The 23,837-nt window shown below is 42.7% G+C and overlaps 1 protein-coding gene across 5 annotated transcripts in view; it reads right to left on the bottom strand.

Moving 5' to 3' along the window:
• The window catches only part of LOC138799057 (VPS10 domain-containing receptor SorCS1-like), a 473,569-nt gene that overhangs the window by 240,259 nt on the left and 209,473 nt on the right, over positions 1-23,837 (bottom strand). For all 5 annotated transcript variants that reach the window (XM_069979808.1, XM_069979809.1, XM_069979810.1 and 2 more), the window contains exon 3: positions 11,361-11,460. In XM_069979808.1, the coding sequence (XP_069835909.1) occupies positions 11,361-11,460 (100 nt within the window). The remainder of the gene's footprint in view (positions 1-11,360; positions 11,461-23,837) is intronic.

The following is a 23,837-nucleotide window of genomic DNA, read 5'->3' as shown; positions in this document are numbered from 1 at the left end:
GGGGGTCCTCTGCCATGCTAGTTATTTGGGGGTCCTCTGCCATGCTAGTTATTTGGGGGTCCTCTGCCATGCTAGTTATTATATGGGGGTCCTCTGCCATGCTAGTTATTATATGGAGGTCCTCTGCTATGCTAGTTATTATATGGGGGTCCTCTGCCATGCTAGTTATTATATGGGGGTCCTCTGCCATTCTAGTTACAATATGGGGGTCCAATGCCATGCTAGTTATTATATGGGGGTTCTCTGCCATGCTAGTTATTATATGGGGGTCCTCTGCCATGCTAGTTATTATATGGGGGTCCTCTGCCATGCTAGTTATTATATGGGGGTCCTCTGTCATGCTACTTATTATTTGGGGGTCCTCTGCCATGCTAGTTACAATATGGGGGTCCAATGCCATGCTAGTCATTATATGGGGGTCCTCTGCCATGCTAGTTATTTGGGGGTCCTCTGCCATGCTAGTTATTATATGGGAGTCCTCTGCCGTGCTAGTTATTATATGGGGGTCCTCTGCCATTCTAGTTACAATATGGGGGTCCAATGCCATGCTAGATATTATATGGGGGTCCTCTGCCATGCTAGTTATTATTTGGGGGTCCTCTGCCATTCTAGTTACAATATGGGGGTCCAATGCCATGCTAGATATTATATGGGGGTCCTCTGTCATGCTAGTTATTATTTGGGGGTCCTCTGCCATGCTAGTTATTATATGGGGGTCCTCTGACATGCTAGTTATTATTTGGGGGTCCTCTGCCATGCTAGTTAATATATGGGTATATATATATATATATATATATATATATATATATATATATATATAAAACAGGGGTCCCCTGTATCAGAATCTCTTGGCCACAGTGGGTGGTGGTTACAAAGAGTGCCTCCCGCTCTGGAGGACCTGTCCTGTCCTGCATTACACAAGTCAGCCCATTGGCTTGAATGGGCACATGTAATACCTAATTTTCTGCGTGGGGGGCGCTGTAGGGAAAATGAAGACTTCCTACCAGGTTTCCCCTTCAGATTACAGAGCACTACTAGGGCGTTGGGTCGGAGTTGTTTTAGCTCCTGTACTTTCTAATATTGGCCTTACACCTTAGAAACTTAGAACATTGTCGGCAGAAAAAGACCACTGGGTCCATCTAGTCTGCCCTATTAGTATTTCCTTTCTTATTATCTTAGGATAGATATATGTTTAAATTCTGTTGTAGATTGTAGATTTATCAACCACATCTGCTGGAAGTTTGTTCTAAGTATCTACTACTCTTTCAGTAAAGTAATATTTTCTCACGTTGCTTCTGATCTTTCCCCCAGTAACCTCTTACTGTCTCCTCTTATTCCTGAGTTCAGTTTCTTCCCTCCTGAACCCTATATAGTCCTGTAACATATATAAAGGTTTCCCCTTTCTCTTCTTTCTTCCAGACTATACAGATACTAATCCTTAAGTCTTTCCTGATATGGTTTATGCCTCACACCCTCCACCATTTTTGTAGCAGTCTTTGGACCTGTTCTCTATTATCAATATCTTTCTGTAAGTGAGGTCTGTCAGAAATCACTACCCCTAAATCCTCCTCTTCTGAAGTCTTTTCCAACACAATACTGCTGATGTGATACTCGGATAGAGGATTCTTCCTTCCCAAGTGCATTATTCTACATTTGGAAACATTGAGCTTTAATTTCCATTGTTTGGACCACGTATCTAGCAAAGCTCAATCATTTTCCATATTACTGACACCTCCAGGAATATCAACCCTATTGCACACTTTTGTCTCATCAGCAAACAGACAAACTGTTGGCCAAACATTCAGTTGGCCAACAGTCATCTCTCCCGTCCACCCCATAGTCGGGAACTATTAGCACAACCAAACGATCATACTTTCTCGAGAGGGTAAGCCACAGCCATACTGTTCTGGTGTCAGCTTATCTCTCCCAGAACAATAGGGTTGAGCTTCAAAAATTCAACATGACGACACCATGTGTTGGTAGAAAATTGGTAGGCCTCCATACACTTTATACTGTTGGTAACACCTGCCAACATCAGCAGGACCTACTGGGCATCAAATTGGTCAGATCTCTTGTTGCAAAATGTATAGATTGAGAAATATTGGTGACTAGAGATGAGCGGATCTCGAGAATGCTTGAGTCCGTCTGAACCCGGAAGTCTCTGCATTTGAATACTGATGGCTGAAAAAGTTGGATGCAGCCCTAGGAAGTCATAAAAAACATTGATTCAGCCATAGGCCATAGGTTGTATCCATGTTTTCCAGGACTCCCTAGGGCTGCATCCAACTTCTTCAGCCATCAGTATTCAAATACATAGACTTCCAGGTTTGTATGGACTCAAGCATTCACTTTAATAGTGACCCTTTAAGATGCTGTTTACCTGCAGTCATCCCTGTAAATGGTGATAAATGACATTTTTAGCTCTGCTACATCAGTACCTGCACTATGCGCCATGTCGTTACACAAGTAATAAGTGTTTGGGTTTCCGCCTTATCTGATTAGATCCGGTGTAATGAGATTCCGCTTTACCTTCAGTGTTTGTTTAAAAAAGGAGGCCCCCCTCTATTGCCACGGGCTGACCTTTACGTCTGCGGATCAGCCATGCTTGGCGCTAATGGGGGCGATCGCCCATTGTGATTGAATTATTGCATAATCTAACATTTGCAGGACGTATGCTCCCATATCAACCTGCGTTCTGACGGGAAGTCGGGAATTTCACTGTCAAATGGCATTTAGAGAAATGACCTTTTAAGGCCCATTCATCTGCACATCTAGAAGAGGCCGCGCTCACCGCAGTACGAAAACAATGGCGCTGCATGGTTATCCCTCCGTATAGACGCATCTCTGAGGCCGAACTGTTCTTAGTGCCTGAAATGAGGCTGAAAATGACTATTTACGGAGGAAAAAAGGTCCTCGATACCATCTTCCAAAGTGTAAAGAGTGAATAAAGGTGGAAGCTGACATTTCTACGTGAAAGGTTACAGATCCCTGAGCTGAAGAAAATACGTAAAAGAGTCGACGCGTTTCAACTCTGAGTGACGTTTCACGGGATAATTCTACAGTAAGTGCTTGGATTCTTTGGTTTATATCTTGTCTTATAAAACTAGGGTTGAGGAAACTTGCTGAACTTTTTGGGTTTGGCAATGTTCTCTAAACACAAACACTCGGCATTTGAATCCTGGTGGCTGAAGAAGTTAGATGCCAACCTGGGGCTGCCATGAAAACCTGGATATATCCATAGGCAGCAATGGGCAGTATCCATGCTCTTCTGGCAAGGTGCCCTAGGGTGGCATGTGAGTTCTCCAGTCAAATGCCAAGTGTTTGTGTTCAGAGAACGTCGCCAAACCCAAACAGTTCAACAATTTCGCTCAGTGCCAGTCACAACCAGCCAGCATTTTTTTTTTGTAGTTGTACTGTGGAGAGCTAGGAGTAGCAATAACCAAATTTTCTTAAATTTGTTTTAGAAGAAATACCTGAAATAAGATAATTGTTGTTGGATTACATTTGAATTTGATGCCCGTTTCAAATTAGTTCAGGAGCAGGGACACCTATCAAAGGAAAGAGTCCTTGCTCTTATACAATAAGCGGTGAAGTGGAATGGGAGTAGAGTGCCAGGCCCAGCATTCAGCATCACCGCTTACCTCTGGATGGCAGCACACATTCACTGGGTTGGGCACAACAAATGTTATCTGAGCAGTGAGACATGTAAGGAATTTATTAAGATGGGCATGTATGCTGGTCGTACCTAATCCCTGCCCCATGCCCCACTGATTCTTGAGAGATACAAGGCTGTGGAGCTGGTGTAGATTTTCACCATAATTAATGCCTGGTAGCAGTTGTAAATCATAATAAATTAGGCATGGGAGGAGGCCGCGCCCCTCCGCACATTGTCCCATCCCCTGCCTGATCATTAGGGTGCACATCAGTAAAACTTGGTTTGCGTAAAAATCGGTGACTTTTTGCAGACATGCATTGGACCAAGGATTAATCAGGTGTGTACTTGTAGTTAGAGTTGAGCAAACTAATATTAAGATCCCAAATTTGTTAAAAACTCATAAAGATGGCAGCCACACAATTAAAAAAGAAATGAGCATGCTCACCTGTCCGTGCTCTCCCGGTGTTCTCCTATGGGTCTCTCGTGTCTCCTGCTGCATCAAGCATGCTGAGTCAATCACAAACAACACCACAGCAAGCGGTTGATGGAGCGGGCTGTCACTCTCGATTCGGACTAATTGGTACTGTCCTGTCACTGCAGGGGACACTGCAGACCAGGGAAGGAGGACATTGGGGGAGAACGGACAAGTAAGTATTGATGAGCGAACTTTCTGAACTGCACTAAGACAGCTAAACACCAGATGTTAGTGCTGTTTGTTTAAGGTTCCATTCAGACTAACCCAAATTTTGCTTTGAAGTTCGGCAAACCTTTCCCACCCAACTTTTGAAAAGTTTGCTCATTTCTACTTGTGAGGGATCTGAAATGGATCTCAAAGCATTTGGATTTGGACAAAATTTAAATTTTTGCAATGTTTGGACCCAATTCAGCTCTATGACAACTGTTTGAGGTTACAGTAGACAATAGATGGTCGGACGATTTGAGCGAACCGCACAGGTTAAGATATCTAACGGTAAGGTTCACCTCTCCAGCCAACCAGCACCATGCTCTGAACCGACAATGGGCAACTGCCTTACAGAAAGGACTATGAGATGTTTTTTTCCTTCCAGTCGGGATTCCGATTTGCATACTCTTTTCCAGTGAAGCATTGCCTGAAAGCTAAACCTCATTCCTTCACTGCTTCTCTCAGTCAGTATACCCCCCTCCCCCCCCCCCCCCCAGTGACCCTGCGCCCTGCGGATAAGGCTGTAGGTGGTCCTGCCGGATTAGTAAACATTGAGCCCTTGGCCGAATCCTCATTTTCCCACCAGTTATATGATATAGTCTGGTATTTCACTACCTGCTGAGTGTCATGGCCACAAATGTGTGTTCTTCTCTAGTAAACCAATACAGGGACAATTTACTGCGCCGCATTTGAGCTCTTTACACCTCAAGGCAGAAGATATAAGTGGCCTGTCAAATGTTCTCATCAAATAATAAATGTACTTTTTTCCCTCCATACTTCTACCTTGTGGATTGAATGTGCGGCTTCAAATGTTCTGTGCTTTAATTTATTTGTTTAAAATGTCCTTGCGTCCCGGCTTTTTGTTTGCTAGAGGATACGGCGTTCGTGGGTAGTAAAAGGCCAAGTACGTGTCGGCTGCAAACATATTCCTTTTTTTTTTCTATTTTGTAAATCAACTTTGCGGGGTCGTGCGGCTGTAAATCACCGTCCTACGGCGCAGAGGTCATGCTGCATTCTTAAAGAACGTTGAGAGCGCCATGGACGGGTCCTGGAGATGAGAAGATGGATAATATTGTTACCTTTCTGTGGCATTGACATTTTTATCCTTGAAGCCCCTGTACCAGAAATGTTGCTCGATAACCTATTAGAAGCAAGGTTATGTATGTGACAAGCACCAGATGGCGTCGTGTTCATGCAGCACCATGTGACAGTGACCCATGATGGTACAGATAGAGGGCAGCACTATGACTGTACAGTAGAGGCAACCATTGCACATGCTATATGGCAGTTACCTGGTGGAAACTCAGGTTGCCCCCTGGGGAACCAGACGGCATTGTATTCATACAGCGCCATGTGACAGTGACCAGTGATGGTACACATAGGGGGCAGCACTATGACAGTACAGTAGAGGCAACCACTACACATGCTATAGGTCAGGTATGAGAAGGAAACTCAGCGGATGGACCAATGATGGTAAAGATTACACATGCTATAGGGTGGATACCAGGAGGAAACACAGATTTACCCTTGCTTCAGGTTATATAACAATATAGCCCAACAATGATTATAAGAAGAAGAGACACCAGGTCATATTGTCCAACCCAAAAAGGTTGGGGGCAAACAAGTACCAACTCTCCGATACTGGCGTGTGGATATGGTGGCATGAACCATTATGTAGAAGGAGCCTCCGTATGATTCACAATATATGTATGTTACTGTGACCATACTGGAGTGCACCTGTAATAATCACCCACCCGGCACTAATCTTTGGTGGTCCCATGCCTAAAACTGGCATGTGGAGGAAAAGGTGGTCCAGTCATTGCTACAGTTCAGCTGCTGAATAACTTGATCTTAAAGAAGCACTACACTTTTATTTTAGCTTATTTTTTGCATATATATATATATATATATATATATATATATATATATATGTATATATATATATATATATATATATATATATATATATACACACACACACACACACACACACACACACACACACACACACACACACACACATATATATATATATATATATACATATATATATATATATATATATATATATATATATATATATATATAATAAAAATGAAAGTCTGTCTGTCTGTCCTTCTGTCTGTCCTTCTGTCTGTCCCAAATAGACTTCCAAACGCCTGAAACGTTTGACCCCAAATTTGGCACACAGATACATTGGGTGCCCGGGAAGGTTTTAGCGAAGGTCCCGTCCCCGCCAGATGTACAGGAGGAGAGGGGGAGGGGAAAGAGCGCCCCATAGAGATGAATGGGAAAATCTCCTCACTGCAAACACAGGTGATATAATTAGCTGCAGCAGACACGGCAGTTGGAGCCTTAGCAACCAATAGGATTACTGCTTTTATTTTCACAGGGAGCAATGGTTGCTAGGGAAGCTGCCTCACAACATCCACAGTAATAACTGGTAGACCCCCTACTCCATCTATACAGTACATGTATACAGGACCCCCTACTCCATCTATACAGTACATGTATACAGGACCCCCTACTCCATCTATACAGTACATGTATACAGGACCAATACCACACCTGACCAATACCACCAAACTATGACTGGAAAAAACTGCTATACCAGACCTGACCAATACCGACATACTATGACTGGATAACACTGCCATACCACACCTGACCAATACCGCCATACTGTGACTGGATAACACCACTATACCAGACCTGACCAATACCGCCACACTGTGACTGGAGAACACCGCCACACCAGACCTGACCAATACCGTCATACTGTGACTGGATAACACTGTCATACCAGACCTGACCAATATCGCCATACTGTGACTGGATAACACTGTCATACCAGACCTGACCAATACTACCATACTGTGACTGGGTAACACAGTCATAACACACCTGACTAATACCACCAAACTATGACTGGAAAAAACTGCTATACCAGACCTGACCAATACCACCATACTGTAACTGGATAACACTGCCATACCACACCTGACCAATACCGCCATACTGTGACTGGATAACACCACTATACCAGACCTGACCAATACCGCCACACCAGACCTGACCAATACCGCCATACTGTGACTGGATAACACCGCCATACCAGATATGGCCAATACCGACACACTGTGACTGAATAACACTGCCATACCAGACCTGACCAATACCGCCATACTGTGACTGGATAACACCGCCATACCAAACATGACCAATACCGATACACTGTGACTGAATAACACTGCCATACCAGACCTGACCAATACAGCCATACTGTGACTGGATAACACCGCTATACCACACCTGACCAATACAGCCATATCCCCCTTGAAAAGACACCAGATTTTCTGGCAAGTCTGAACGGGAGGGTACTGCCCCTCTGCAAGGTGCTACCCTACGCACCAGACCATGGGTGCCTAATGGTAAATACGACCCTGCAGGTATACAGGACACTACAGGTATACAGGACCCCAAAACTATACACTACAGGTGCACGGGACCTCCACCAATTATATACTACAGGTATACAGGACCCCAAACTTTACACTACAGGTATACAGGACCCCAAAACCATACACTAAAGGTATACAGGACCTCCACCAACTATATACTTCAGGTATACAGGACCTCCACCAACTATATACTACAGGTATACAAGACCCCAAACTTTACACTACAGGTATACAGGACCCCAAAACCATACACTACAGATATACAGGACCTCCACCAACTATATACTTCAGGTATACAGGAACTCCACTAACTATATACTACAGGTATATAGGACCCCAAACTATACACTACAGGTATACAGGACCTCAAAACTATACACTACAGGTATACAGGACCTATACCAACTCTATACTAAAGGTATTCAGCACCTTCACCAACTCTATACTACAGGTATACAGGACCCCAAAGCTATATACTACAGGTATACAGGAACTCCACCAACTATATACTACAGGTATATAGGACCCTCAAACTATGCACTACAGGTATACAGGCCCCCAAACTATATACTACAGGTATACAAGACCTCCACCAATTATACACTACAGGTATCCTGGACCCTCAAACTATAAACTACAGGTATACAAGATCTCCACCAACTATACATTACACGTATACAGCACCAAATATATACTACAGGTATACAGGACCCTTGAACTATACAGTACAGGTATACAGGATCTTCACCAACTGTACACTGCAGGTACACAGGACCTCCCTCAACTATACACTACAGGTATACAGCCCCCCCCAACTACACACTTCAGGTATACAGGACCCCCCAACTATACACTATAGGTATACAGCCCCCACAACTATGCACTACAGATATGCGAGACCCCTAAAAACTATACATTGTGGGTATACAGAACCCCTCCAGCTATGCACTACAGGTATACACTAATTCCACTGATTATCTCAGATGAAACAATACCTTTAGCTTGGCCTCTTGGGCACCTTAGAACAAATCTAATTAACACACTGACACTTTATACCCAGGCAGCGCCGGGTACATTTTCTGGTATATATTTATTTGTTTATTTATTTATTTACTAGTCCTACAGTGTCATCTGTCCCTTTCTAGCACAGCTGCATCCATCCATTTAATCACTTTAATTGGGACATGTGATCACCATCCTGACCCACAGAAAATCTAAGTGTTTAATGTGTCAGATGAAGTGGTCTGCTGTGGGTCAGCTGACTTTCTGTAAACGTCAAGATGGCCTCATCACCTACCAGACCCCTCTTGGCTGTCCACAAACTCCTCCCCTGCCTATCCAAATCTGTATACTACTGCTGTCTCTATGGGATCAAGTGTCTCCTAAAATTGTAGGAAACGTGTTAATATTTAGCACAATCACATTGTAAATGATCTCAGATGCCATGACCCTGACCTAGGTCTTGTTCCTAGACGCCATGTCCGCTTCTTCTGTAATCTTTGTTTATGCATTATCTCTTGCTCTAGTCAGGGTTCTATCCCCAGTGTTGTTCCGTTCTCCGGCCTGCCCCATCTTGACCATGGCTTCCTTCCTGACTACCCTCCTTCTCTGTCAGACCCTTCTAGTGGGAACCCCTAACTGACCGAGGGACTGCGACCTGCAGTAAATTTAAGATGACACCCAGAGACTAGCCAATTCCAAAGAGATTGCAACTGAAAGATATTAGGATTCAACTAGGATAACAACTTATCAAAAAATTGTTTTTAAATTTTTGATTTTTTTTTTTTGAGCAATTTCTGTATTGTCCATAAATAAATAAAATTATAATAAACATAATAAACATTTTAATTACTATAATTTTTAAATCTGCCATTAATCGCATGTTGTCAGACATGAGGGTCCCCCAACATAATAGTCCTACATCACATGGCATCTTCTGAAGCAGCCAGCCTTCCTGACTATGGTTTCTCTTTTGTAAAACAGCTTTTTGGTATCGGAAGAACAGTAAATATGCCGACATATACTGGACATGAGGGTCCCTTAAAGGGAATGTGTCATGAAAAAATTACCTATTGTATAATTGTTGGTGACTTTTTTTTATAACTTTCCAATTTTCTATCTATAATAAAAAAGAGTTCTTGCTGTTTTCATTCTCACCACCAGGGCAAAAACTAAGCTGAGACTTCCTGTTGTGTCATTAGTGATAAGAGGAGGCTGCTGTAAAGTGATCTGTACAGCATTGCAGCGACATGTGACACAAGTAGATAGAGGAGAAAATAGCAGCTCCCTGTGGATTGACCTCTTCACAGGTCACAGAGCGCGCTCAGTAATGTGTCACATTCATCTCAAGGGGAAAGCGTCTGTCTGTTGCCGTCTATGTCTATGAGCCAATGTCTATACAGTAAAGCATGTCACTAAATGCTGTTAAGAACAGCCCAGGCAAGATGGCCGCCCCCATAACAATGAACAAATTTTAAATTAATGGTATCAGGAAAAGAAAATTTAGGTGACACATTCCCGTTAACATCATGGGCACATATAGTCATAGAAGTTTACACGAGCAGAAAAAAAAAAAATAATAATAATCCAACAGCATCAGCACAACCTGCTTAATGATGGCTTCCATTGTTTAGTGTACGGTTAAAGGAAATGATGACGGCTGTGCCGGAGCCAACATGGGCTCTGGACACCAACAGATGAATGATGACTCAGATACTGGAAAGTACACTGATGACTACAGAGCCCCTTAAAGGGGTTATCCAGCGCTACAAGAATATGGCCACTTTCCCCCTACTGTTGTCTCCAGTTTGGGTGGGGTTTTGAAACTCAGTTCCATTGAAGTAAATGGAGCTTAATTGCAAACTGCACCTGAACTGGAGACAACAGTAGGGGGAAAAGTGGCCATGTATTTGTAGCGCTGGATAACCCCTTTAAGGCTATGTTCCCATTATGACTTTTGTTGTCCATCTTTTAAGACGGCAATCCTTTTAAAGTCAAATAACGACAAGTATTTAATAAAAAACGGTCTTTATATATACATAACGACCATTGTTTTTAAATAACGGCCAATATTTGACCTCAAAATGACGGCTGTCCTAAAAGATGGCCATAAGACGGCCAAAAAGACATACTGGAAACATAGCCTAAAGGTAGGGTCTCTCATAGAGGTTCGGCATGGTTAGACGGGGAAGGGCGGGGGACTCATCATTTTTAGAGACAACTCATTAGATTTAACGAAAGTCGTAAAAAATAAAGTACGACAAAGTAACATTTTGATGAGGAGGAAAACCTTAAGGGCCATTTTCCCTGTAATGGAGTGTCAGAGTAAATGTGGAAACCTCCAAAAAACATCTATTTACGGAGCCGCTTCCGAAATCTTAACGAGCCGTTCCATCAGCGGCTGCCGGGCGCAGGGAGAATTGCCTCCACGTCCATTTGTTTTTCTATCGCCTTTTTTCCCTGCAGTCATAAGGTTTGTGTCAACAGTAATAGACTGCGGGAGCCGAGAGGTTATTCAAGCAAAGCGGTCCTAAATAAGCGGATATTTAAGGGATGGTCTCACCTTACGCTTGTTTGTAGGGCAGACATAAAGATAGCTCAGAATTGTCTTTAATCCAACTTTATCATTCAGCTTCTCGTAAGTCGTCCCGTAGTCTGTCGACCTGAAAACATAAGAACAATAGCGTTACAAGCAGCCAAAATGTTACCGTATATTGTGTGTAAGGAGCCGAGAAAGCAGCAAAATCAATCAATGGAGCAAAATATTACTGAAGAAATCCAGGCAGAAAATGGCAATTCTTCCACCTGTTTAACAGGACAGCAAGGTCTATAAAGCACAGTATTATAGTAGTTATATTCCTGTATATATAGAGCAGTATTATAGTAGTTATATTCCTGTATATAGGAGCAATATTATAGTAGTTATATTCTTGTATATAGGAGCAGTATTATAGTAGTTCTATTCCTGTATATAGGGAGCAGTATTATAGTAGTTATAATCTTGTATATAGGAGCAGTATTATAGTAGTATATTCCTGTATATAGGGGCAGTATTATAGTAGTTATATTCCTGTATATAGGAGCAGTATTATAGTAGTTATATTCTTATGTATAGGAGCAGTATTATAGTAGTTATATTCTTGTATATAGGATCAGTATTATAGTAGTTATATTCTTATATATAGTAGCAGTATTATAGCAGTTATATTCTTGTATATAGGATCAGTATTATAGCAGTTATATTCTTATATATAGGAGCAGTATTATAGTAGTTATATTCTTGTACATAAGAGCAGTATTATAGTAGTTATATTCTTGTATATAGGAACAGTATTATAGTAGTTATATTCTTGAATATAGGATCAGTTTTATAGTAGTTATATTCTTGTATATAGGGGCAGTATTATAGTAGTTATATTCTTATATATAGGAGCAGTATTATAGTAGGTATATTCTTGTACATAAGAGCAGTATTATAGTAGTTATATTCCTGTATATAAGAGGCAGTATTATATTAGTTATATTCTTGTATATAGGAGCAGTATTATAGTAGGTATATCCTTGTATATAGGAGCAATATTATAGTAGTTATATTCTTGTATATAGGAGCAGTATTATAGTAGTTATATTTGTGTATATAGGAGCAGTATTATATTAGTTATATTATTTTATACAGGAGCAGTATTATAGTAGTTATATTCCTGTATATAGGAGCAGTATTATAGTAGTTATATTCTTGTATATAGGAGCAGTATTATAGTAGTTATACGAACTGGAGAGAGTGGAACGGCTGCACATCCATCTATGGCTGATACTAATGCCGCTAGGCCTATATTAAAAATCAACACCAGAGTGTCTGTATATGAATTGATCAAGCCATATTGCCCCGTGTACCACCGCGCAGGTCCTCTGGTCCACACGGGTCCCTATGCTAACTCCACACCGTGTCGGTCAGCGACCGCCAACCCCGCAAAGCGTGCAAATGCAGGGAGGGGAGGCCATGGAACGGCCCTGCAACCCCAATGTCACAGGACCAGACCCAAAAAGCCCCACCAAAACCCAGCCAGCACCACCGGCGGGGAAGGCTGCCCCCAAACGACACAAGTATGGATATGGTATTACACTTACCATTGCTGCTCTCACAGAATGGGGAAGACTTAGGGTCCAGACATGTGAGCACAGACATATCCTGCTAATTTTGGTCATGTGGGTCTTATAAAGGAGTGCTAGCTGTTCAGAGAGGGAGAACTGTGAAACACGAACTGGAGAGAGTGGAACGGCTGCACATCCATCTATGGCTGATACTAATGCCGCTAGGCCTATATTAAAAATCAACACCAGAGTGTCTGTATATGAATTGATCAAGCCATATTGCCCCGTGTACCACCGCGCAGGTCCTCTGGTCCACACGGGTCCCTATGCTAACTCCACACCGTGTCGGTCAGCGACCGCCAACCCCGCAAAGCGTGCAAATGCAGGGAGGGGAGGCCATGGAACGGCCCTGCAACCCCAATGTCACAGGACCAGACCCAAAAAGCCCCACCAAAACCCAGCCAGCACCACCGGCGGGGAAGGCTGCCCCCAAACGACACAAGTATGGATATGGTATTACACTTACCATTGCTGCTCTCACAGAATGGGGAAGACTTAGGGTCCAGACATGTGAGCACAGACATATCCTGCTAATTTTGGTCATGTGGGTCTTATAAAGGAGTGCTAGCTGTTCAGAGAGGGAGAACTGTGAAACACGAACTGGAGAGAGTGGAACGGCTGCACATCCATCTATGGCTGATACTAATGCCGCTAGGCCTATATTAAAAATCAACACCAGAGTGTCTGTATATGAATTGATCAAGCCATATTGCCCCGTGTACCACCGCGCAGGTCCTCTGGTCCACACGGGTCCCTATGCTAACTCCACACCGTGTCGGTCAGCGACCGCCAACCCCGCAAAGCGTGCAAATGCAGGGAGGGGAGGCCATGGAACGGCCCTGCAACCCCAATGTCACAGGACCAGACCCAAAAAGCCCCACCAAAACCCAGCCAGCACCACCGGCGGGGAAGGCTGCCCCCAAACGACACAAGTATGGATATGGTATTACACTTACCATTGCTGCTCTCACAGAATGGGGAAGACTTAGGGTCCAGACATGTGAGCACAGACATATCCTGCTAATTTTGGTCATGTGGGTCTTATAAAGGAGTGCTAGCTGTTCAGAGAGGGAGAACTGTGAAACACGAACTGGAGAGAGTGGAACGGCTGCACATCCATCTATGGCTGATACTAATGCCGCTAGGCCTATATTAAAAATCAACACCAGAGTGTCTGTATATGAATTGATCAAGCCATATTGCCCCGTGTACCACCGCGCAGGTCCTCTGGTCCACACGGGTCCCTATGCTAACTCCACACCGTGTCGGTCAGCGACCGCCAACCCCGCAAAGCGTGCAAATGCAGGGAGGGGAGGCCATGGAACGGCCCTGCAACCCCAATGTCACAGGACCAGACCCAAAAAGCCCCACCAAAACCCAGCCAGCACCACCGGCGGGGAAGGCTGCCCCCAAACGACACAAGTATGGATATGGTATTACACTTACCATTGCTGCTCTCACAGAATGGGGAAGACTTAGGGTCCAGACATGTGAGCACAGACATATCCTGCTAATTTTGGTCATGTGGGTCTTATAAAGGAGTGCTAGCTGTTCAGAGAGGGAGAACTGTGAAACACGAACTGGAGAGAGTGGAACGGCTGCACATCCATCTATGGCTGATACTAATGCCGCTAGGCCTATATTAAAAATCAACACCAGAGTGTCTGTATATGAATTGATCAAGCCATATTGCCCCGTGTACCACCGCGCAGGTCCTCTGGTCCACACGGGTCCCTATGCTAACTCCACACCGTGTCGGTCAGCGACCGCCAACCCCGCAAAGCGTGCAAATGCAGGGAGGGGAGGCCATGGAACGGCCCTGCAACCCCAATGTCACAGGACCAGACCCAAAAAGCCCCACCAAAACCCAGCCAGCACCACCGGCGGGGAAGGCTGCCCCCAAACGACACAAGTATGGATATGGTATTACACTTACCATTGCTGCTCTCACAGAATGGGGAAGACTTAGGGTCCAGACATGTGAGCACAGACATATCCTGCTAATTTTGGTCATGTGGGTCTTATAAAGGAGTGCTAGCTGTTCAGAGAGGGAGAACTGTGAAACACGAACTGGAGAGAGTGGAACGGCTGCACATCCATCTATGGCTGATACTAATGCCGCTAGGCCTATATTAAAAATCAACACCAGAGTGTCTGTATATGAATTGATCAAGCCATATTGCCCCGTGTACCACCGCGCAGGTCCTCTGGTCCACACGGGTCCCTATGCTAACTCCACACCATAGATGGGATGTGCAGCCGTTCCATTCTCTCCAGTTCGTGTATTATAGTAGTTATATTCCTGTATATAGGGGGCAGTATTATAGTAGTTATATTCCTGTATATAGGAGCAGTATTATAGTAGTTATATTCTTTTATACAGGAGCAGTATTATAGTTTTTATGTTCTTTTATACAGGAGCAGTATTATAGTTTTTATATTCTTTTATACAGGAGCTGTATTACCCACACAAATTAGGAACCTTAAAGCGGTGTGTGGGCTTATGCACTTTGTTTTAAATGTAACTAACTCCTGATGTTAGTAGAATATAGAAGCAGATGGTCAGTCATAAGTATATGGATGTGTTATCTTGTCTTTTTTTCTCTATATAGAATTATAGTAGTTATATTCTTGTACACAAGGATCAGTATTATAGTTACTGTCTTTTGCAAAAAAAAAAAATGCATTATAGTAGTTATCTTCTACACACTGGCAGTGTTATACTTCTCTTGCACAGAAATGCAGCATTATAACCCTGAAAGTTGTAAAATTATAGTGATTAGTGTCAGTAGTAAGGTTCTCCCAATCCTCGAGTTACTCTTGACTGGCCGTACAAGTACATGATTACTCAGCAGGAGGAGGAGGGGAAATCTCCAGGTTATGTTATAGAGAAATGTTTGTACTCTGATCATGTGACTATTGTGATACCAATAAAAGAATACAGAATACAAACAAATACATATTGTCAGGCACGTTCCTTACGTTCCTTTACTCTAGGAAGCTGACTTTGATACTTGTGGACAACTGTACAAAGTGGAAAGATCAAAGTCCACCCGCTACGATAGGCCTGGGGGTCCAACGTGGCTGCACAGTCTTTGTTCTTTCATATATCTTGTAATATTTCTCTGACAAACAAATTCTGTTATGAATACCAATATATTTCTGGTTTTCAGTCATCCAATAAGTGCCTAGTTCATAGTGGGAGGATCTGACAAGTGGGAGGAGCTAAATCATAGTTGTTTTCAAAAGCAACCAATAGAATCCTATTAAAATTGCTAAACAATTCATGCTTGAACCTAGTTTTAGCTTCTGATGTAAATTGGGAAGATCAAGAGATTATGGCCCTTTATAATGATATCTGAAGATCTGGTCATCTTTACAAATTCTACGGAATCCTTAAAATATGTAAATCTTATTAATTGCAAGATTTTGAAAAACTTTAAAAATTTGAAAACTTTAAAAATTTTAAAATTTCTGCCAGATTGTGCTCTTTGAACCTATGTGCCTGCCCAGAGCTAGAGACAATCCCAGGAACTAGTCCACTTCATTATGAGAGATCAGAAAGTCTCAGCCTAGTTTTAGGCTTAGCCATGTGAATGAAAATTTTAAGATTATTAGAAATTACTAGAGATGAGTGAGCATGCTCTATCAAGTATAGCATTCGCTCGAGTATCGGGCTACTCAAAAAAACTCCATACCAGAGAGAGTACTGCTAGGGTGCTTCTTAACGAAAAACTTTTTGAAAGCCAGGTGTGCATAATAAACTTTAAAAGGTACCCGTTATGATCGGACCTTCCAGAAAAGCGGAGAGATCCTCTACTAATCTGGAAAGTCGGGTCTCCACTGATATGGAGGAGACACAATTAGACAATAATTCATTATTGCCTGATGAATCCATGGAGACCCAACCTTCTGGATTAGCAGAGGATCTCTCCACTGATCCTGAAGATCTGATCATGACAGGTACAGTAAATCCCCATGGCAGGGGGGGAGGGGGGTGTCTAGTAGCCAATCAGCGGCTGCAGCTGGGTCAGCGGTGCTGGTTGGCCGAGCAGCAATAGTGAAGACAGATAGAAAACCAGAGTGGTAAGTATAATGTCCCTGCTCCCCTCCCCACCAACAGAGTACAGTCTGGTCCGTAGGCCAGACTCTCTTTTTTTTATTAACTAAGTACCCTCTGCTCTGCTGAGTGGGGGGCACCTGGTTAAATACTAAAGTCTCCCATTGTTTTCAATAGGGCTTGTTACTCATGTCGAGCATTCGAGTACTGAAAAGTATTTGCTCTCTTGCTCATCTCTTGAAATTACCAAAAATCACCAAAAATCCTAAAAATATCTACAATAGGAAAATCTGATGACACATTTCCTTTAAGGTTATGTTCACATGTAGTAAGAGACTGGCAGTTCCATGACCCAGCCGGGTCACGGAACGGCCGATCTCTGAAAAGATAATCCCGGCCGGACGATCTTTAGGGCCATCAGTGCGCGCCTGCATCAGAACTCCCCACTTCAAACTATGGAGCGTGCGGCCGGAGCCGCTCGCTCCATAGTGTGCACTGACAGGGTTTTCTGCGGCCGCTATTCACTGAATAGCGGCCACAGAAAACTGACATGTCAGTTTTCTACGGCGCTGCGAGAGATCCCGGCCGGAGCGTATACTATGTGTATACGCTCTGGCCGGGATTCTATAGATGACTAGGCAACGTATCTTTTTGTACAAAGTACAGATGATTGCAACAATGGACGTACGAAAATAGGTGTGAACATAGCCTAAGAACTCAAGGGTTCTGTTCCTGAAGAAAATTATTTCAATGTGAAAAGTTTTATATATATATATATATATATATATATATATATATATATATATATATTTTTTTTTTTTTTTTTTAACATTCTAAATAAAATAATAAATAATATAACCCAATAGACCAAAATATAAAAATAAAAGAGTCAAAAATCTTTTAAAAAGTTAGAAGGTACAGGAGACTTTTTGAAGTGACGGCGATTTTATGCTCCTATTTATAACCCATCGATTTTCTCTCAAACTCATAACTGCTTTATTAAAATTTCTTCGCAGAGTCCGTCGTCTCCGACTGAAGCGTATAATTCAATGCCAGAAAGAATCCGACCGTATTAACCACGCGAGGTATTAGCCAGAGTCCAAAAAGCAAACTTTTATTAGAAAATCATTAATGGGAGTTCTTTTGTGAATAAAATCATGTGTTAATGCGAGAGCTGCGGCGCCCCCCAGGCTAACCTCCCGGATATATAACATTACGCCGGAGAGAGACACAGTTTTATCAAATGTTTGTAAGACTCGCCGGTATTTAAATTACTTCATTACGAGCCGCTGACGGTTTTTACTATTCTTGGTGCAAATGACATTTCTAAAGCAGTAATCTCACTTGTTCTGCTCAGGCAAAGCCGCTGAATCCGATTAATCCCCCCCCCCCCCCCCCCCCAATGCCGTATACAAAGAAACTTGGAGGCGCCCAACACAATTTTTTACTTTTTTTTCAATAAAATGTTCAATGACGTTCCCTGGTAAAAACTTAAGAGCGGCGATTAGACATCACGTCGGTCACGCTATCGAGCTCTAAGTGATTGAAAATATTTTTTGGCTCCGGAGAACATTAAGAAGGAGAAGAAGAGAAGCGGTCGAGGGGGGATATGGATTGAAAGATTTAAAAATGACTTTTTGGATAAACTACTTTTTTGATTTTTATTTTTTTTTTATATTTTTTTCTATAGTTTTTTTTAATGAAAACTATTATAACATCGGACCAAAATGGCATCAGAGGGAATGAGAGGGTGGGAATATGGGGGGATTGTACCGGGAAGTCTGCCACCTGATACCTGGGAAACTCCAGCTCTAAGGAAGTATCAATCTATTATTATTCAAGTACTATATAGCAGTGTTATATGGTGTGTACACCAGGGGCGTTGCTAGGGTCCTAAAACATCCGGGGCCCGGGCCCTCTGAGTGTCGTCATAAATGGTTAGCGAAGGAGCCCAGTGCAGAAGTTAGTAACCTCAATGACCGCTCTATTAGCCCAGCTCTATTGCTGCCACTCATAACAACTGTGGCTAAACAGAAAGAGGCAGCCACCTGGCCTGAGCTCCTGTCAGGGTCACTGTCACCAGTCGCAGTACACCCCAGTGGTGAAAAATTGCCAAGTAAAAGCATTTCTAAGAAGATTTTCTTGCTGTGTCCCTCCATAGTAATAATGTCCCCTGCTTTTTTCCCCTATATAGTAATAATGCATCTGCTGTATCCACTATAGTAATATATTTCCCCCTCTCTGCCTGCAGTAACCCCCCCCCAACACACACACACTACCCCCACCTAACCCATACACACACACTACCCCACCTGACCCATACACACACACTACCCCACCTGACCCATACACACACACTACCCCACCTGACCCATACACACACACTACCCCACCTGACCCATACACACACACTACCCCACCTGACCCATACACACACACTACCCCACCTGACCCATACACACACACTACCCCACCTGACCCATACACACACACTACCCCACCTGACCCATACACACACACTACCCCACCTGACCCATACACACACACACTACCCCACCTGACCCATACACACACACACTACCCCACCTGACCCATACACACACACACACTACCCCACTTGACCCATACACACACACACACTAGCCCACCTGACCCATACACACACACACACTAGCCCACCTGACCCATACACACACACACACACACTACCCCACCTGACCCATACACACACACAAACACTACCCCACCTGACCCATACACACACACACACACTACCCCACCTGACCCATACACACACACACACACTACCCCACCTGACCCATACACACACACACACACACTACCCCACCTGACCCATACACACACACACACACACTACCCCACCTGACCCATACACACACACACACTACCCCACCTGACCCATACACACACACACACACTACCCCACCTGACCCACACACACACACTACCCCACCTGACCCACACACACACTACCCCACCTGACCCATACACATACACTACCCCACCTGGCTGACCCCCCCCCCCCCCCCACACACACACACACTCTACCTCATTTGGCGGCCATCCTCCACACATACACATTACCTCACCTAGCGGCCACCCCCATCCGGCCGCCATCAAAGGTGGTTTAATATCCCCTGCTGGTAGTCCCCCTGTGTATACATCATATACACCCCATATGCATACACAGACACACTAAACACACTGCACATACATCACATACTTACACACATACTATACATGCATACACCTTATACATATATCATATACACCAACACTGTACATCAACACTGTACATCTATACATCATATACACACATACACCATATACATACATCATATACACATACTGCACATATATCACATGCACATACTGTACACATATGCATACACCATATGCACACACTGTACATGCATACACTTACTGCTCATATATCATATACTGTACATGCATACACTTACTGCTCATATATCATATACTGTACATGCATACACTTACTGCTCATATATCATATACTGTACATGCATACACTTACTGCTCATATATCATATACTGTACATGCATACACTTACTGCTCATATATCATATACTGTACATGCATTCATACACGTTTAATACACACACTGTGCACCTTACATACATAAGCACACTTTACACACATACACTTGCACACTGCATAGAGACATCCACAGTTCTCATACACGGACAGGCAGGCACACACACTCACATACACACTTACTTTTTATCAGGTTGTCCTCAGCTCCTGTCCAGCCTCCCTCTTCCTCACGGCCCCGGCTCTCCTGTGTCCTCCCGCCCCTCCCCCTCCTCCCGACAGCAGAGGAGAGCAGGAAACATATTATGTGGAGGGAGCAGGATCCCAGACTACAGCATGAGGCAGCCTACTGGGCCTCTCCAGGAGCAGGGGCCCCGCACTGGCTGTCATCTGACTGGGTAAGGTAAGAGCCCCATCAGATGACAGCTTGCACTCACTGACTGCTGCACATCCTGCTGCGGGGCCAGGACAGTCACATTCAGTGTGCAGTGTGCCCGCACTGGCTGGCATCTGACTGGGTAAGTGCCTGAACCAGGGCCCAGTCAGATAACAGCTTGCACCGGCACACACTGACTCTGACTGCACGGGACAGTCAGAGTCAGTGTGAGTGCACTCACTCACTGACAGTCTAAAGGAGATGCAGGGGCAGAAAACATTCGGGGCAGCAGGTATTTTATCCGGGGCAGGAGCCCCGGATAAAACTGCCTAGCGACGCCACTGGTGTACACTATCCTGCAGTATTATATAGCAGTGTTATATGGTGTGTACACTATCCTGCAGTATTATATAGCAGTGTTATATAGTGTGTACACTATCCTGCAGTATTATATAGCAGTGTTATATGGTGTGTACACTATCCTGCAGTATTATATAGCAGTGTTATATAGTGTGTACACGATCCAGCACTATTATATAAGCAGTAATATTGCAGTGTTATTTGGTGTGTACACGATCCTGCACTATTATATAAGCAGTATTATATGGAAACTATAAGGCATTATTATTTGAGCATGACATAGCAGTATTATTTTGGTGTGAGGTATATTGTACTATTACATAAGCACTCAATGGCACTGTAAATCATAAAGTATGGTTGTTTGAGCACAATTTAACAATGTATATTCACACTATACGGCACTATTATATAAGCATTCTATGACAGTATTATATAGGCACTATACGGCACTATTATATAAGCATTCTATGACAGTATTATATAGGCACTATACGGCACTATCATATAGCCATTCTATGGCAGTACTATATAGGCAGGCACTATACAGCACAAAAATATAAGCATTCTATGGCAGTTTTATATAGGCACTATACGGCACTATCATATAAGTACAACATAGCAGTGTATATGCACACTATATGGAATTATCATGTAGGCATTCTAGAGCAGTATTATGTAGGCACTATACGGCATTCTCATATAGGCCTTCTATGGCAGTATTATATAGGCACTATACAGCACTATCATATAAGCATTCTATGGCAGTATTATATAGACACTACATGGCATTATTAGTTAAGCACCACATAGCAGTGTTATTATGGAACAGTTATATGTACACTAAAAAAAAGTCTGTTTTTGACGCAATTAAATTGACTGCAATGGCAGTGCATTGAAGTCAATGGGAAGACGGACGTTCAGTGCACAAAATGTATTGAATAACGGACATTTTACCGTGGACGTCCAAATAATGAACATGATCATTATTGTCGGACGTCTTTTGCAAACAGCGGACGTTTTTATTAATTGTTCACACACAGTTTTTCTTTTATCACCGTTCTTTCTCCGTTTTTACTATTATATTCAATGGACTTTTCAATTAGGACACAACCAAAGGGCAATTTAGTAACCCAAACTAAAATAATGTGCCAACAGCCGTCAGGGGAGGCCAGGCTGCTAAATGAAGGCCGTTATTTTAGACTCAAAATAACGGACGTCATTTTAAATGGAGCTGAAAAGACGTTGTGTGAACATTGCCTATGACAGTATTATAAAGGCACTATAAAGCATTATTATTTGAGACCGACATAGCAGTGTCATTATGGAACAGTTATATGTACACTGTATGGCACTATAATATAAGCACCCTATGACTCCATTATATGGGCACTATATAGCATTATTATTACTATTTAAGCACGACATAGCAGTATTATTATAGAACATTATATTTATATATATATATATATATATATATTATGTGGCAATACTATATGAGCACTACTATAGGCACAATATAGCATTATGTCACAGTGTTGTAACAGTTATGTGTACACTATATAGTACTATTACTATGTCGGTATTAAATATACTACCGTATATACTGAACTATGTGCACCATGTAGTCTGAGCACTGCATCGCAATGCAATTATAGAGCAGTGATATGAACACTTTGTAGCATTATTATAAATACACTATATACTAGTGCTATATGGACACTATATTACAGTATTATATGAGCATTTTGTAGCAATACGGTATTATTAGAGATGAGCGAACCTCGAGCATGCTGGAGTCCATCCGAACCCGAATTTTCGGCATTTGATTAGCGGCGGCTGCTGAGGTTGGATAAAGCCCTAAGGCTATGTGGAAAACATGGATATAGTCATTGGCTGTATCTATGTTTTCCAGACAACCTTAGAGCTTTATCCAAGTTCAGCAGCCCCAGCTAATCAAATACCGAACGTTTGGGTTCAGATCGACTCGAACCCGAATTCGGTTCGCTCATCTCTAGTTATTATGGAACAGCTATGTCAACCTATTACTATGTTGGTGCCATATGTGCACTATAGTAGTGTTCTTATGGTTCAGTTATATGCACACTGTGCAGAACTATAATGGATGTACCGGATGGCGGTATTATACAGACACTATATATCATTAGGTTTTTCTTTGCGCTATTTTTTTTATGGCACATGACCTGTGCAGCATTTTTCAATTGCGTTTAATTCAATGGGAAAAATGACAGACATAACATAGATGTATTTGGAGGCACGATATGGCATGATAGGATATACTGTATGTGAAGAATAATAATGGACCTTTTTTCTAGAGAATCATCGATCATTATGGCCAATGTGATCAGTTTCTTGAAATAATTTGCCCAAAGCGACAATGATTGATCTATATATGTTACATTGATATTAATAGAATTGGTCCTAAAACAAATCATATTGGGGAGATTTCCATCATTTTCTAGTACAGACCTGTGTTCTAGGCAGCGGCAGAGATATACAG

Source organism: Dendropsophus ebraccatus, chromosome 8 (genome assembly GCF_027789765.1).
Source record: "Dendropsophus ebraccatus isolate aDenEbr1 chromosome 8, aDenEbr1.pat, whole genome shotgun sequence".
Taxonomy (NCBI): Eukaryota; Metazoa; Chordata; class Amphibia; order Anura; family Hylidae; genus Dendropsophus; species Dendropsophus ebraccatus.
Note: the sequence above shows the minus strand (reverse complement) of the source record. Positions and strands in the feature narration are given on the sequence as shown.